The 17995-nt window shown below is 51.3% G+C and overlaps 1 protein-coding gene across 2 annotated transcripts in view; it reads right to left on the reverse strand.

Annotated features, from left to right (window-relative positions):
- Positions 1-1594: 1594 nt before the first annotated feature.
- The window catches only part of MTR (5-methyltetrahydrofolate-homocysteine methyltransferase), a 118630-nt gene continuing 102229 nt past the window's right edge, over positions 1595-17995 (reverse strand). The window contains exons 26-34 of one of the 2 annotated variants that reach the window (XM_040623799.1): positions 16886-16984; positions 15771-15846; positions 12888-13043; positions 11476-11672; positions 8773-8973; positions 7638-7830; positions 6457-6569; positions 5944-6026; positions 1595-1907 (exon numbers count right to left, since the gene is read on the reverse strand). In XM_040623799.1, coding sequence (XP_040479733.1) covers positions 1901-1907; positions 5944-6026; positions 6457-6569; positions 7638-7830; positions 8773-8973; positions 11476-11672; positions 12888-13043; positions 15771-15846; positions 16886-16984 — 1125 coding nt within the window. In that variant the 3' untranslated portion in view covers positions 1595-1900. Of the gene's footprint in view, positions 1908-5939; positions 6027-6456; positions 6570-7637; positions 7831-8772; positions 8974-11475; positions 11673-12887; positions 13044-15770; positions 15847-16885; positions 16985-17995 lie in introns of those variants that run through there. The other variant, XM_040623800.1, reaches the window with a different exon arrangement.

The raw sequence follows: 17995 nt of genomic DNA on the forward strand, positions 1-17995 counted from the left end.
CAGCATCCTCGCCAAGACCTGCTGTTTCCTGTGTTGTTAATTTTAGCCATTCTGACTGGTGTGAGGTGATATCCCTTCTACTTTTGATGTGTATTTCCCTGATGATGAGTGATGATGAGCATGTTTTCATGTGTGTTGGCCACCTGGATGTCTTCTTTGGAAAAACATTATTCATGTCTTCTGCCCATTTCTTAACTGGATTATTTGTTATTTCAGTGCTGAGTTTCAAAAAGTGATGTTGGGAATACTGGAGAGCAACATGCAGAAGAATGAAACTGGACCACTTTCTGACACCATACACAAAGATAAATTCAAAATGGGTGAAAGACCTAAACGTGAGACAGGAATCCATCAAAATCCAAAGGCTGCAACCTCTGTGACCTCAGTTGTGGCAACTTCTTACTCAGAGTTATGTCCCCTGAGGCGAGGGAAACAAAAGCAAAAAACAAACTATTGGGACTACAGCAAGATAAAAAGCTTCTGCACAGCAAAGGAAACAATCAACAAAACTAAGATAATCTATGGAATGAAAAAAGATATTTGCAAATGACATATCTGATAAAGGGTTAGTATCCAAAATCTATAACAAACTAATCAAACTCAACACCCAATGTTCTTTAAATAACAGCTTCCTCACCTCCCATTCACTCTTCAACCCGCCATGGTCCCTGACAATGAGGCAGCCGCACCCCCTCTCCCGCACATCCGGATGCGGACTCTCCCAGAGGGCTGCCCTCCCACCCCATTCCTGGAGTCCAGCTCTGTCTTGGGCTCCCTCCTCCTCACATTCTCCACAAGCTGTCCTGTCCACAATTGTGGCCTGACCTCCATCTCCACACTGAAGCCTCCCAATCCTAAGACCAGACAGTCTTCCTAAATTCCAAAGGCATGTATCTGGCTGCCTGTACTCAGTCACGTCAAGCTTGTCCAAACTCACCTCTTCTCTCCTCCTACACCCTGTCCCACAGCAAATGCTACTGTGTGCACTCATTCGCCTAAGCCCAACACACGGGAGCCACGCTGTCCCTTGCCCCGGGGCACCGCAGCCCACGCACAAAGCACCCCCTGCCCCTGCCTTTGCACTGCTGTTCACTCTGGCTGACACGTTCTTCCTTTCTGAAAAAAATCTGACACATACACCACATTATATACAAAGTCACCATCTCAGATTTTTATTATTCTGTCTTTATTTAAAATATACTTAATACATGCATTAAATACAACATTTAATACATATAAAACTCTGTTATAGAGCATTAAATAACAAACAGCCGTAAACCTATCGGACAAGCCGAGAACTAGCATATTACTAACAACCTGCATCCACTGAGGTGTCCCTCTGCGACCTGCTCAGGCTCCCCCCTCAGGGGTCACTACTCTGCTCAGCTTTGGTTTATCATTGTTGCTGCTTCTTTCCTTTACAGCACAGTTTTACGGTTTACACACGGTCAGACGATAGAGTCTTTGGTCTTGTTTTCAAGCTCCATAAAGACAGCATCACAGCACAGGGTCTCCTGGACTCTGCTTTTTTCTTATTTCCTGACATTCATTCTCACCGTTCAACACAGCTACAGTTCATTCACTTCTNATAACAGCCTTCAGCGTGAATGCACCTGATGGACATACCCATCCCCCGACAGACAGACAGACATTTTGGGCTTTTCGGTCCTTGACTGTTATGAAGATGTTTCTACGAACACTCTTGCCCACACCTCCAGGTGCATGTGTGCAAGTCTGCTAGCGACCTGTTGTCCGAGTCCGAGTTGTAAGCCAGGTCCTAAGGCGTGCGAGAGTTCAACTCTGGGAGGCAGTGTTGTCTTCTGAAGCCGAGGTGCTGGTCACAGGCCGCACTGTGACAGTCCTCACACAGCTCCTTTAGCAACCCGTATCGTCGAGCTCCTTAACTTCTGCAAAATACAGATGTAAATGGGATCTCATTGTGGCCTTAGGTCTTATTTCCAGTCTCCGATGCTGTGGAACACCTTTTTTATAAACCATGTGTATTTCCTCTTCTGGGAAATGCCTTTTCCAGTCTAATTCTGTTGAGTTTCTTTCTTTTTTTTTTTTTTTTAAGATTTTATTTATTTATTTGACAGAGAAAGACACAGCCAGCGAGAGAGAGAACACAAGCAGGGGGAGTGGGAGAGGAAGAAGCAGGCTCCTAGCAGAGCAGGGAGCCCGACATGGGGCTCGATCCCAGGACCCTGGGATCACGCCCTGAGCCGAAGGCAGCCGCTTAATGACTGAGCCACCCAGGTGCCCCCCCTTTTTTCTTAAACAGAAATTCTCTATCTATTCTGCTTACTAATCGTTTGTCAGCTAAGTGTATTACAAATATCTCAAGTCATGGCTTGTCTTTTCACTACTTTAAATTGCTTCTTGGCTTAACATCAGCCTTAAAAAACAGTTGATTTAATCATCTTTTCATTGTGGTTAGTGCTTTATGTCTCGAGGGGTTCCTTCCTGCTCTAAGGCTTGTCCACACAAACACTGAAATTATTATTATTATTTATTTAAGACCTTAATATATTTGGAATTGATAGCTGCATAACACGTGAGGCAGAAACCAAACTTCACCTTTCCCTTCAGATAAGCATGGTTCCAGCACCCCGTGTGCAGTCACCCCACCCGTCCTCCCAGATGTGCTATGTCGTGAAGGTCAACACACGCACATCTCACCTTCTGGGGCCTCAGTTCACGGTACCGTTCGGAATGCCCGCCTCTGCACCACATACAAGAAAACCTACTACCTCGTAACCTCTTCTTCGCATCTGGAAGCACTAAGCCATTCTTAGTCCTTTGCTTTTCCATATAAATTTAAATATCTGCTTATCACACTGAACACAACCTCTCCTGAAATTTCTGTTGGAAATGGCACTGAACCTACAGATCAATTTGGGGAGATCTGATACCTTTTCAACCCTTCATACTCCCGGTCATGAACAAAGACAGCTCTTCATTTGTTCCTACCTTGCCTCTTCATCGTGATCCCTCAAGTCCCACATGAGGCCTTCACTGAAGCACTGCCTTCCCCAATGTCTCTACCGCCACCCCGACTGAAGTGGGCTGAGTGTGTCTTTCATGTGCTCACTTTTCAGATCCCTGCACTAGTCTAAGCCAAAGATGATACAGGCTGAGTGTGAAGTTTGGTCAAGCAGTGGTGGCACCATTCTTCATGACTGAATTTCACGACTGGAGAGGAATGAGACGAGACACACTGGGTCTGAGATGTCCGCCTGTCCGCCTGGAAGGGGCTGTTGGATGTGTGCTGAGCTCTTCAGGACAGAGCTTAGATGGGGATACGGAGTCAGCGAGATCACCCACTGAAACTCTACATGCTAAGGACGTCACTAATGACAGGCCCTCGACACCAGGATTTAAATGGGCAGAGGAAAAAAAAAACAACTATGAAAATGGCTGAGAAATTATCACAAACACAGAAGGATAACCAGAGAGTGATGCCAAGGCGGAAGCAGGGAAAGGAGAGTTCTGAAGAAGTGGGTTTGTGCTGTCCAAGGCCACACAGAGGACGATCACCGGGAAGGCCACGGGGTCTGACCTCTGAGAGGTCACGGATGCCAGAAGAGGCAGGTAAAAACCTAACTCACTGGGCTCGGGAGAGAAAGGGGGAGAAGGTGGGGGGCACACAGCAGACACTCAGTATCTGTTCGAGGGCAGGTGGGGGGGACAGAAAGAAGGTGGACTATTGTCTACGTGAGTTCAGCTGTGAGCGCAGGGAGGACACAGGAGAATATCTCAAAGGAGAAATTTGGTGTCATACACCCCATCTCCCCACCATCCCACAAACCAGACTCCTCAGAGCGGACAGCACAGTGAGCAGCAGAGAGAGGGAGACCCAAACCAGCGCTGCTTCAGAGGGAAGAACAACGTGGGATCCTCAGCAAAGATGACGACAGTGTGTGGGTTCGTGCGACAGCCCCAGACAGTGACGCCCAGAAGAGGCTCTGCATGGACAGGCACCGACACAGAAGGGACCCCGCGTTCAGAACGGCCACCTACCCGCCTTCCAAGTGTGTGACATACATAAGGGAGGGGTTTTCGACTTGTATTTTATATCCTTTCATAAACATATATGCGCCTGAACTTGCACGACTGTGTCTGTCTTTGGGAAAAAAGGCATCCCGCCTGGGGTCAGATGAACAGTACATGTAAGGAAGCCATTCTGTCACGTACCAGCTGAGGGAAGAGATGGTAAATAATGAAATCAGGAGACTCTAGGCAACTCTAATTCAGACGAAATACATTCAAATATCTGGAGGAGCTTACTCTTTCTCACAGAACAATGTACCAGTAACAACGCACTTGTTACGGAACAGAAAAGAAGTCTCCCTCTGAGAGACTCCCCCTGAGTGTCTCAGGAAACCGAGTCCCATTCTCGCTCACGCACAGACTGACTGTACCTCACGGCTGCGTTCGCTTCGAGGCAGCGATGGCTGAAAGGTCCGTCACTCTCTACGTCCACGCAGATACACTGCAGACGCACAGAGTTCTTCTCGTCAGGTTTTTTCCCTTCGCCTCCAATGCACTTGAAGGCACATTTGCTAGGACTGCTTGGACCACGAGAGCCGAGGGAGTGAGTGCAGACAGTTCACAGGACACGAAGGCGGCTTCCCCGTCCCAGTCACAGTGGTCTAATCCCAGAAAGGGCACCTCGTGCAGTCCATCGGTCATTATCACCTGTTCCCCTGGTGCTCCCTACTTCCCATCCACTCCCTTCCCAGGAAGATGAACCGTGCGCTGAGCTGCAGGCTACCCACTGAGCTCTACAGAAGCTACCGTTTATTAGGCACGTCCTGAGAGTCAGACCCCCGGCTACCTGCCCCACGTGCATCACCTCACTCACACGCCCCTCAGGCCCATGACAGAGGAGCTGGTATCGCTGTCCCCATTTTACAGATGAGAAGACAGTGCTGGAGAGTGGAAGCCATGTGCCCACGTCGCACAGCCAGTGGCAAAGGTGAAATGTGAATCCAGGTATGTCTGACCTCAAAGTCCATGTTCTGAGCTGTTTCCCCCAAAATAACCAAGAACACATCAACGTGCTGTTCCTACACAGCAAAAATCTGCAGCTGGGTCGGCGCAGAAATGGGGGGATCAAGTGGAATCATGCTGCTCATCCGGCCAACTCTGCCCACAGGAAACCGCAGCTGAGCCGAGAGCCTGCTCGATTGCAGGAAACAGCTACAAGATGCTAACTACCCTGAACAACCAGCTCCTCCTTCCCCCTCAGGGCAGGGACCAGGAAACTGGAACACCCCCTGTTCGAGCACAGTAGGGCAAACAGCCCGAGCATTTCTGGGCAGTCGACAGTGAGCGCGGGCTGTCCGCCAAAGGGACTTCTGCACCCCTGTAATCGGGACTTTAGAAAATGAAAATGAGCTCTTCCTGAGGGAGAGGAGTTACACTTTCTTCCCTCTCAGAGTCTGCTGTTGCAACCATTTAGATTAAAACGCCCCATTTCGCACAGTGTGATTTTGCCACAGGGTCACATTTTTCTATACGTTTCTCTGTTCAGCTAAGTCTCAGGCCTTTTTCTGAGAGAGCAAGAGAAGGAAAAAAAAAAAAACAGTGAGTGGCCTCCTAGACTCAAGAATGAAAGGAGCAAGCTGACTTGCATTGAAATGCAGAAGACCTCTATCTCTAGCTCGTCTGTCCAGGAAAACCCCCAGAGCCCTGCTTGCTGCTCTTCGTTCAAGGTCCCCTGGAAAGGAGCCGCTTGCTTTCCGAGGGCACAGGAAGGCCCTGCTCCTCTACAAGCTTCCACCAAACAGTCTTCCAAAGCCTGAAGCAGAGCGAATGTCACCCAGGGGCAGCCGGGCTCCTGTGCTGCCGCTGCCGCTGTGCATTTTAAAGGCACTCTAGACTATATTTCCTTGAGGATCCGCAAGCAGAGAAAAGGGTTTAAAAAAAAGAAAAAGTTACTCTGTGTCGTATCCCAAAACGGGTCCCAGCCATTTCTCAACCTCGGCCACGGACATGTTCTTCCGCACAGCATAGTCCTCAATCTGCAAAAGACGAAAGCGGCGTATCAAACCCAAATGACCGGACTTTCCGAAGTGGGCCTGCCGCAGGGCTTGCTAGGAAACGTGAAACGCCTCCCATTTCTTGTCTCGAGAGCAGTCTACTGAGCTAAATGGAGATGGGTACTTACTGGTCACCACGTCCCTCACTCCCTGGGCAGAACACAACACGCAGTAAACATACGGTGCCGGGACGCTGGCTGGAGCGTGTGTGCTGGGGGGCGTGCGCGTGTCAACGGGAGCGCGAGATCCGGGTAACAAGCCGACGTCAAATTGAGACTGACGCGGTAAATTTCGTCACACTTTCCCTCCCTTTTTATTCTCACTCACGTGTCAAATAAAACAGTTTCTACGGCTCCATTTAAGACAAGACAGGCATCTAGAGAAGTCATACACAACGAAACACCTAAATTACCTGATCCTTGGAAATTTTCCCCACTGCAAAGTATTTCGACTTCAAATTGGAGAAGTAGAGGCCGGATACCGCCGAAGCAGGTGCCATTGCTAAGGACTCCGTTAACCTAATGCCTGGAGAGCAACAAGGGGGGGTATGCTGATTTCTCCTAGCACCTAGCACAGGGCCCAGCAGTTGGCAGCACCCAGTAAGATCTTGTGTAAGAGGGAACAGGTGAATGAAAGTGAGCTCATGCCTTCCAGGTGGACACATGACACAGCATGAAATTCGGGCCAATCTCCTCTAACCCAGGGGGACAGGCCTGGAAAAGACTGTCTGCCCCCCACCCTACCCCCCACCAGTCCTCCGACATCAGAGACAGACGCCCCCACGTGCTCCTAAGCCTGGGCCTCTCAGAGATGGAGCGCCAGCCCTGGCAGGAAGGCACCATCTAGACCCCAGGCTCCTGCCCCTTGGGAGCACCAACGGTGGGGCCCTGAGAACGAGCCCACAGCAGGACTCAGAGGGAGCACCGGCTGCCTCATCTTGTGGATGAGGGACAGAACAGCAGAAAGCTTAAACACTTTGCCGGAGATCACCAGGTAGTTTACGGCAGGGAAAGACTCGAACCCGTATCTCACGACTCTGGGGAGTCCACGCCATTCCTGCCAATGTACGTCCAAACGCCTCAGCCCCTCACCTGAACCCAAGTCCGTTTCACCTGATCGGCACTGATGGCACGCTCCTCATTTATTCCACCGACACTGTTAATTGTGTTTAGGGTAAAAGCCAGGAGAGGAAAGAGCTGGGGGGCGGCAGCAGCGTCCAGAGACGCGGTCTGAGGGTGTCGTGAGGAGAAGGTGACGTCACTGAAGGTCGCTAATGGAGAGATCAGAAGCAGCGACAGCCCCGTAGCAGGGAATCGGGGCAGCAGATGGGCGGGTGGTATGATAAGCTAATTCTCATCCGTTATAGGTTACGAGAAAGTAAAGGAAATGGATCAATCTAAAAGCGGGAGCGCGAGACGACTGTTCAATAATGTGGATGTAAAACAGTGTGATCAACAGCTCGATGTGAAAAAGGGTGGGATTTCACCCTCAGCCTTTCCCCATGTTGACACGTGTGGCCACGTGTGCACTGCTGTGATAGCAGCACACCCGTGACCCGCACGGGGAAGCAGGCCCCCCGCTCCCCGCACGCACCCGTGCACCGCTCCACATCGGCGAGCTTCCACATGGTGAGCTTCTCGCTGTGGTCAGGCTGGCTGGGGTAGCCGGGAGCCGGCCGGATGCCCTTGTATCGGAGCCGCCGCAGGTCGGCAACATCCAGCTGCTCGCAGCTGCAATAGGCCCACAGCTCCCGGCGGACCCGCTCGTGGAGCTCCTCCGCAAAGGCCTGCAGCGGGGAACGAGGCGTACGTGGGCAGAGGCAGGAGCCCCCTCCACCAGCGCACCCCCCCCCCCGCCATCAAAGCCAACCGGGGCACCCCTCGCCTGCTCCACAACTGGGAGGAACTGGGCAAGAGGGGCCGGACCAGATTCTCTGCTCGCAAGTCGCTTCATTAGCTGCTCTCTGCCTCATTTTGGCCTCAGCCTGGCTCTGACGTATCCTCGTCAAGGCTCTGGGGATTCGAGGGCCTTGAACTGAAACATTTCCCTGATGGTGGCCTGGAGGAGAGGCGGGGACCATTACAGCAGCCAGTTCCTCCCGTCAGCCTCAGGAAAAGGAGAGGGGACCCGGCCACGTACAGGAAGAGGAGGAATCTACAGACAATCGCAACATGGGAACGAGGAGCCTGGCACAGAAACCTGTCCTGAATTTTCAGGCTCCTCAAGAAAATGTCACAACAAGCAATGGGAGACATCAGCACAAGAGCCAAGAGGTCGCAGTTCTAAGGACAGCAACAAACCATGGCATCTCTGGAGACTTTCTTTGGTCAAAAGATGATGTATGAGAGCAATTCGAGAAGATTTAAAATTGTGTGTGAGGGACACCTGGGTGGCTCAGTCGTTAAGCGTCTGCCTTCGGCCCAGGCCGTGATCTCAGGGTCCTGGGATCGAGCTCCGCATCGGGCTCCCTGCTCAGTGGAGAGCATGCTTCTCCCTCTCCCTCTGCCACTCCCTCTGCCCCTCCCCCGGCCTATACTCTCCCTCTCTCTTTCTTGCACGTGTGTTCATTCTCTCAAATAAATAAATAAATAAAATATAAACAAACAAATAAATAAATAAAACTGTGTGATGCTAACGCCAGCCTTATCTGACTCAGTGGAAACAGAACAGCAGGACAGGGATGCTAAGGGCTGCTCAGCACCCGGCCCCGTCCCCTGTGCCGCTCTACCTCAGCCAGCCGGTCTCCCAGAGCCTTGACCATGATGCTGCTGTAGTCGTCACACTCCTGCTCGTAGGCCTTGCTCAGCTCCTCCACCCCGAAGCAGGCGACGGCAAACAGGCCCAGGTAGTCGCGGACGCCGGAATGCAGCGGAGCGATGAAGTCCGAGAGGCAGTGGTATGGGTCCGTGCTGGCAGAGTCCTTCTCGGCCTTCAAACCCAACCAGTGGACAGATGGACGTTAGCACAGATATGGGGGCAACACGCAAAGGACAGCAATCTAATCTCTTCAGACAGATCTAAGCTTCACAGAGGCACGTCTGTTTTGTTCCCTGTTACATCCCCAGTACTTAGAAGAGGGCCTGATACGTAGCGAGTATTCGATAAATATTTGTGGAATCAAAAAATGAAATACGATTCTAAAAAAATACATGATATGATAGGCAGTCAAGAAACCATGAATTCGCTCCTTCCCACATTTACTACATTCCTCCAGGCACTGTGCTAGCAACTAGAACCCTAAACATTCACACAAAAACAATTTCCCCCAAAATGTTTTCAATTCAAGATCAACAGTAAATCCTGAAGTTACATCCAAAAGGGATCCACTAAACGCGTAAGCCTCTACTTAGCATCAACAGACGCAGTTCGACAAACGTCCGGTCAGCAGCCCAGGGCCCCATGCTGCCCGCCGCGGTGGCTCAGGAGACCGTGGAGGACGCCCCTGGGCCGGCCTGACAGCAAACCGAGATTCAGCAACCCAGCTTCTGGGAGTCTCTCCTCCAGGCCATGTGCCCGTCCTTGCCCGTTTCTCATTCCCAGTTGGTGATGGACTCCCCCCCCACCCCCACCCCGGCCACCAAGAGGACAAATAAGGTCATACGTATATTTCACAGTCAACAAACACTTGCTGAGAAGACCAACAGCTAGTAACTGCTGTTTACTGAGTGCTTACTGTACGTCAGGCACCATTCTTGCTGCCCTACGCAAATTTGCTAATTTCATGCTGTCAACAACTATGAAGTAAGGAAGTGATACCATCAGCTCCATTGCACAGATGGGAAGCCTGAGGCCGACAGAGCTTGATCTGCAGGCTCAGCGTCAGACGGTGGTAGGTCTGGGGGTCTGATACCACACCCCACGGTGCTGACCGCTGTATGGCACTAAGACTCATCACTTCATCCATGAGTGGCACACCAGAGGCTTCAGAGCTGTCATTTGCTGGCTGGCTCTGGAAACCAGCACAGCCTAACCGACACTGGGCAGAAAATGGTTAACTGGCCAGAAGGTGTTTGATAATGGCCCCCGGAAATGTCACAGAGCCCAGGGACTGCTAGGCGGGGAGAAGCGGCTTTCCAGCTGTACTCTGTCCATCAACCATTCTTCGCTAACAAAAGCCAGAGGGAGACACAGAGCTTCCAGCACCCCAAGGAGAGACAGGCCACAGAGCACCACAGCTCTGAAGAGTCGGCCACTGCAGGCACTGAGACAGAAGCCTGCCAGAGCGGTGAGTGGCTGCAGCCAGAATCTTCCGGAACACTGGAAGAGAGCACCTCCTCAGCAAGAGCTATCTGAATGCGTAACATACGTACATCGAGACGTCATTCTATGAAATGCCCTCACACAGTCTGCCACAGCCTGCCTGGTCACGAACGCTGTCGGACATAAAAAAATCAGGCCAGGGCAGAGGTCTGTGACCCGAATGACACCTGCAGAAGCAAAGTCACCAGCTGGCCGGTGAGGATCGGCAGAACGCAACACCAGAGCCGGCAGCTTCGTGTGCTTTGGTGCTGGAGCCTGTGTGCTGACAGGAGTGATGGAGCTGCCCTCCCTCTTATTATGGTATGAATGTCCCAAATTTCAGAACCCCTTCAGATGCTGTTACAGCAAAACAACCTGTCATTATAAATCACGCAGTGGTTATAATTACAAGCAACACCATCACTTCTGAAGGACTGAAAATGGCAGGGGAACTCTGCAGGACGATTTACTGTAACTTTAGTTAATGGCTCCGCTGAGTTCTGGCTCCAATTCTGGATGAGGACAACTATTTCTCACAGCGGCCACAGGGACATGCACATGTATCTGCATTCTCCCGGTGGGGACACAGGAGAGGCAGCCATGCTGAGAAGTGCCCGTTCTTGCCACACTGAGAGAAGCCAGTGCCGTGAAGGGACAGCCACCAGGCATGCACGAACGGGGCCCTCCCCTCTAAAGCTGTGCACTTAGCACCATCTCCATCAGCCTTCTGCCTCCACTGCCTGCAGAATGGAAACATAAACTGTCTCCAGCAAAGGCAATGTGCAAATGAATTAAGACGGTCCATCCAGCACCCGCCTGAGCCCCTGCCCCTCGCAGACATTCAGCAAACGTGTGCTCCCGCCTGTCTTCCCCTTGAGAAAGGGAGCCACGGCCAGTTTTAATAACATGCATGGACACAAACCCATGTTTTTGATCAAGGACGTGTCCCTCCGTGTGTGACCCCCGAGGCAGCAACAGCGTGTCCCACCAGACTGTCCAATGGCACATAAAACACTGCTCTCTTGCTGGTGCCCGAGGGGCCGGCCTCCCAGCCCACACTGGCTCCTTCTCTCCTCGGCCTCGGGCCTGAGTGTGGTCATGTGGGGTGAGGTGGGCACACCTATCATGAGTGGGCAGCTCAGGCTTACTTAATTCTCATGCACGTGGGTCAGTAGCAGCGCGGCCCCCGTACCTGCTGCCTCAGCCCGTGGAAGGTAGCTATGGGCTCTGCGGCCTGCGGCGTGGCGCCCTCCGCGTACAGGTGGATGTCGTCTTCCACGCTCTGCGCCGGCCAGAACCCCACCACGCCCCTGGCTCGGAGCTTCTTCTGACTGATCAGCACTTCCAGCATGTTTTGGGCATCGTCATAGACTTTTTTGGCCTCTTCACCTATTAGGAAAACATGGTAAGAATTCACTTAAAACTGCCAATGATAGCCAGCTTTTAAACCCACTTCTGCTCCTCAGCCGTGTCTCCTGTCCCCGCCTTTCACCTCAAATACTTCACTGGTGCTTGTCTGCGGCTGAGGGTTAGCGGTTCAGGCTGACTGCAGCGCCCCTAAATGCCTCTGTTCAGCGAAGGGCAGAGAGCCCAATAGTCAGACAGCAGGTGAAACGAAGCCGGCCAGATCCTCCCGTCACTGACCTTCCTCGAGCACCCATCACTCCAGTGACCTCACAATGGCCTCCGGGGCCGCGGAATGGGAGGACAAGGGAAGTGTGTGGCTTCAGTGCTGCACTCGGGTGGCTGTCCCCGCGCAGGGGTGCCAGGCTCCCCTCGGCCCTCACCCAACCTCCCAGCAGAGCACCCCTCCACCTTGCTCTCCTCTGGCTCTTTCCTAATCCTCTGAGGGGCTTGGCACTGTGATGCCAGGCCTCTGGGGGTAGAGTCTGGGGGTGGGGCTGGGCCTGAGAAGTGGCGCCAGTGGTTTACCAGCTCACCCACGTCTCCAGCTTCTCACCCCCTCCCCGCACCGGCTGTCCAGGCACCATGGACTCCCGGCATTTCCCCCAAAGGGCACCCGTGACTGTGACTTCCCCTCCTCCAACTCCTCTGCCCAGGACACCTTTTTCTCCAGGGACATCTCATACCCCTAGTCCCAATCCCTCCCACTTCATCTTCAAAAAGTACTTCACATACCACCTCCCCCAGAAAGCGTCCCCTGGACTCCCAGTCTGAGATGTCTCATTTTGTGACCACAAAAGCCCTGGGCTCAGCCCCACAGCAGGAGCTCGGCGGGCCACGCAGGAACTGCCCATCGCTGGCAGCCGCACCAGCTGGGAGTCACGCACCGGAGGGTAGGGGTTACTCCCATCACCTTCTGCTCATCCCCGGTGCCTGACACAGAGCCTGCCTTGTAACTGACGTCATTGAGCATTTATCAAAGAATGGATCCACAAAATGCCCAATTATCCCATAAATAAGGACCAATCCAGCAGTTTAAAAGCACAGCAGAGCTGAACAAGTAAACGATACCCTATGTTATGGGTTAGATGATAGCTATAAACTATATCCGACAGAATCCAAACCCTCTGCTTCTCATCTTCAAATCCCAATACTACGTCTCGAACAGCAGAGCAGAAAGAAAGGGCTCACTCAACTAACCTACAGTTTTGTCCTTAAATATCTTGGGAAAGCTTCGATTCGGGTACTTGCCCCGGAGCTGCCAGACATCAAAGAAGGGTTTCCAGTCGATGTAGGCCACCAGCTTCCGCAGGTCATAGTCTTTGAAGACCCGAGTCCCAAGAAACGTGGGCTTCACTGTAGGAAGAAGTCCTGATGTCAAGGCCGGTGCCGGGGGCCCGGGGCTGAGCTGCCTGCATGTGATGCCTCCCCAGCCCGCTCTTCCCGGCTCTGGGGCTCCCCCCGCCCCAGCCTGTTGGATTTGTTTTACAAAGAGCGGAACTTCAAATGATCACGGAGAAGGAGTAACTCCGCCGCGAATCTTAAACCAGTCTTCCTGGGGAGCTGACTGTCTACACTGCCCTTGGAAATTCTTCCCTCAGCCCTCCGGTCCAAGAGAAAAGACTTGGGTTTCCCCTCGCCTGCACGAATGAAGACAGTACTACAATAAATGTCACTGTAGAAAGACACACGCAGTAAGCCACTTAGAAAAATGTTAGAAACATGAATCAATCATCTCTACCACCCACTGCTATACACGTACGCAGGCAAAATATAACGAAATGCACAGAAACAAGGCATGAAATTTAGGATCGAGAGGGGCACTAGGGAGACTTCCACTACATATGCTTTGTTTTTTTAAAATGGGCGCCAGGTTATTACTTTTTCTTTTTTAAAGATTTTATTTATTTGTCAGAGAGAGCAAGCACATAAGCAGACAGGAGGAACAGAGGGAGAGGGAGCAGCAGACTCCCTGCTGAGCAGAGAGCCCTACACAGGGCTCAATCCCAGAACCCTGGGATCACGACCTGAGCCGAAGGCAGACGCTTAACTGACTGAGCCACCCAACACCCCCGCACCAGATTATTTCCTAGGTGGCTAGTGGGTACACATGGGTGTTCAACACATTGTTCTTTACACCTCCCTGCGAATCTAAAATAGACCATAAGTGAATTAATGACAAAGAATTTGGAGACAGACGGTGCCCCGGGGCTCTTTGGGACACCAGGAGCGGCATTACTGCACCCCACCCCCCAAGCCTGCAGGGCATCGGACCAGAGTCAGATGCCGCAACCATGCCACCAGCTTCCTGGCCCCCGTGTCCTCAGTCCCTGCTCCATAAAGAGGGGTCAGAGAACTTACCCTCTCCTACTCAGCTCAGGTGCTCTGGGATAACACCGGAGCCTCAAGAGTACATCTGTGTCACCAGATAGTCACAGTAGACGTGAGAGGGAGAAAAGTCCAGGGAAAGTAGGAGCTGCTTCTTACTTCTGCCTGAAGAGCTCTATCTTCCCATACATGCTCACAGTAGCTCTTTCTCATTTGTTGCTGGTCATCTTTTCACTATTCAGAACAATCTCTTCTTAATACTCTATTGCGTTCATGTGTTTGACCAGTAAGAAGAAACTACAGATTTCCTCTGGATGAATGTTCCCTCTTGCCTTGTAGTCACTGAAGGATACTATTCTGGAATTTTACCACCAAGGACCTTGAGAGAAGAGCCCTTCTTTCTCCCTTTAGCAACTTCCTGTGACTACTGGAAGATTGGGTTGTCCGCAGAAACATCTCTGCGGGCTGTGCCTCAGGGCCTCGGCCCTTCTGAAGCAGCAGATGCAGAGCCCACAGCGGCCCCACCCTGGGGACAGACGGCCATTCGAAAAGTATCACCACTGCTGCCTGGCACCGTGGGCCTTCAGAGGACTGTGTCTGCGGAATTGTGTTGGATGTTTGGGTTAAAATGGGACTTTCCCTTGGAAGTTTTTCTAATTTCATAGTGAAAGGTAAAGGGAAAATAATAGTTGGACTATACAGTGATTTACATCTTTCAAAAGTTGATCTTTTATCCTCACAACCTTTCTAGGGTAACTCCTTTTGACACATTAGAAACTGCCAACCATGGAAGTGAGACGTTCGATGTCATTCAGTGACTCGGAGCCAGGAGCCAAACCAGGAGTAGAACCCGGGCCTCCTGACTCCCGATGTGGCGCTGTTGCTACTGAACCACACTGAACTCAGCAGGACTGACAGTAGAACCAAGCTCACCCACATTTCCAATGTAATGCTCTCCACTCTGCCAAGCAAATGTGGAACACAGATGTTATGAGCAAGGAGAGCGGATCTGAGGTATTACCTCAGAAACACGGACGCAAGTAATACAACCCCTGTTCACCCTGTCTCAGTTCTGCATTTGTACCTCATGCCTCTCTGAGCGGGTCAAAACATCTCCCATGTTTTATTCCCTCATGAACACCCCTGCAAGGCAAGAGAGGTGGCTGGAAATAAGAAAGGGAAAAACAGAACAGAACAGAACAAAAAGAGGGAAGCATTCAGAGAGAGAACAGGAGAGAGTGAACAGGAAACAGGAGCACTAGCTTTGCTGGAATGTTCCAAAGGCCTGTTCAGGGTGAGGGCATCTTCAATCGCAGGCACCCCACATCTGCACCTGGGCCTGCCCCGAGACCCAGGCCACTCAGCGACAGCACCACCCAGGCAGGTCTCCAGAACTTACGTCAAGCTGCGGGGGGGCCCCTTGAGCCCCGCACACAGGAAAGTGTGTCAGAAGACACACCAGAGAGAGAATGCCAGTAACCTTTCGTGCCCTGACCGAAACACAGGGTCTTCACATGTAAGTGGGGACAACATTCACTACAGTGTTGTGTCAAGCACTCAGAGATGCTGTGGTCAGTCCGGTCCTCTGCAAATGGTACCGATTTACTTTTCAATCATCACTGTCCTTCGTCACCATTATTAGACACAATTAAGAGTCTCCAACTGCCTATTTGATTCTGTAGCCGAGTAAATGCAAACACCTCTCCAGCTCACATTATCACACACAGCCTTTTCCTAACCGACAGCCAGACAGACCTGGAGGGGGCTCTGACAGCCAGTCAATATGGAAACCATTTTTTCTAGCTTGACTTAAGGTTAAGTATCTTCTCTCCTATGAAAAAAAGAAAATTTTAGTCAGAGACTTAGCTCCTCAGTCTCTACTATGAAATTATGTCCAAAAAGCTAGTACATGACTTTTGTAAAAAACACACACAAAGAAACCCCACAAATGCTTTTATTACTACAACTGCATACCCTAAAAAGCTCTTCCTTTTCCACCCAATATGGCTTCACATCAGCAGCAGCACAGTACAGAGTAAAGATTCAGTAAATACCATTAAATGTCATTATGTAGATCCCTTAACCACGCGGTAAGCCTGGCAACGGGGCGGCGTCCTGCCTGTCCTTTTAGAACACCTGAGGCTGGGGCTAACTGGCCTGCTGTCAACCGGCCCTGGGACCAGAAGGCAGAGCTAAGAAACTGTCACTGGCAGGCAGATGTAAGGAGAGGCGGAAAGCCAACCACAGGATTTGGGGCTAGTCAACACCTCACAAACACCTGTTCTCTCCACACCGTTTGTTGTCTCCTTTCGCTCACCTGGCCACCCCCAAAGTGCACCCCACCACGGACAAGGTCCAACAGGCAGATGAACCAGGAAGAAATCACTTCTAATGAGTGATTATGCCTGCTTTCCAAGGATTCCCTGAAGCTTATCTAGAGAGGGACAGTGCTTGAAACACTGCTCTGCACTGTCTGCGCTGGGCAGTAGGGAGAGAGGGGAAACGGTCCTGTCTGACGTCTTCATTTTCTTCCATTATTTCAAGAACATGGATCCAGGGGAGTCATTTCCACACACCGTCTCAGTTCCTGTTTTCCTGCTGAGTATGTTTTATTCGTTCTCACAACTCTGCTATCTGGCACAGCACCTAACACCTACTGTGTACCCAATAAATGTTTGATGGAATAAAAGAAATTAATTTTAGTATAACCCCAAATTACCGGGAACTCAGACACCAGAGAATTCCGATTTGAACTAGAAAACAGGGCTTCTCTAAAATGATCCTAAACCTTTGCCCTCCTTAGAACAATATTAAAAAATATAGGATCATTTTAATGCCCAAACTAGCAGGGACCTATTGTTGTCACGTACCTTGAGAGACTCGTAATGGTCCTGTCTAATATCTTCATATTCTTCCAGGATCTCCTCAAAAAATTCATCCTTTAGATTCTCATCTAACAGTTGCGAGCACTGAACAGGCAAGATGGAAGTTCAAGAACCACAGAGAAGCAGCAGGGGACAAAACAGGAACAACACTGGTCAGTTCTGCTTTCCCTCGTTCACGCCATCCCCCACCCCTCACCGGCTTCGCTAAGTCCTGCCGGGGTGTGCAGTCGGGGTTACCGCAGTAGACCTAGGACGTCCAACTCACACATTCCAGCTCTTAATGGGTCCTGAGAGATAAGCTTATCTAAGCCCTTGTGCTATTCTGCCTGGTAAGTCTCCATCCACCCAGAGCCCTGGGCCACCCCGGGGCAGTTTATGCAAACAATATGATTTCGGGGGAGACCTAGCTTATGTGGGATCTGTCTGACCTCTGGACTAACTAAGGCCAGTCAGGTGCTCAAAGCATTCCATTCCTACGGACTGACTCCCAGCAGAAGCCCCGGATTCCAAGGTTCAACTGAGCTTCCCTGGTCGGCAATGCACTGCCCGTGGTGTCCTGAGTCACTCATGGAAGGATTATGCATTGTCCACGGACTCCACGGGGGGACGATGCCTGGAACCTGGTGCATGGTCTTTCCTGGATTCCACCCTTTGTATCTTTCGCCTCTGCTGATGCTAACCTGTACCCTTTTGTGGCAACACAGCATGATTTTGAGTATAACGGTGTTTCTGAGTTCTGTGAGTCCCTCTCTGAAATCACTGAAGCGGAGGGTGGTCCTGGGGACCCTTGCCACACACGAGTTAGGTATCGCTCTTCTGTGCTGCAAAGGTACTCGGTGCACCTCTCCCTCACTGCGTTTCCCACAGGCTGTCGGCATCTGTGTATCTACTTGGCTCACTAGAGGATGACCCCTGGAGGGCAGGGCTGCACCTTTACCGCCTTCGCTTCCCCGGCTTCTAGCTCTGTGCCTGGCACATACAAGGTGCCTCCTCACTAAACGTCTCCTGAAGGAATGAGGCTCATCCTCACGGTCAACTATGAGCTTCTGCTAAGGAAAGAAAGGAAACCCATCATCTGGGAAATGTGAGGCGACT

Source organism: Ursus maritimus, unplaced genomic scaffold, assembly GCF_017311325.1.
Source record: "Ursus maritimus isolate PB19 unplaced genomic scaffold, ASM1731132v1 scaffold_7, whole genome shotgun sequence".
Classification (NCBI taxonomy): Eukaryota; Metazoa; Chordata; class Mammalia; order Carnivora; family Ursidae; genus Ursus; species Ursus maritimus.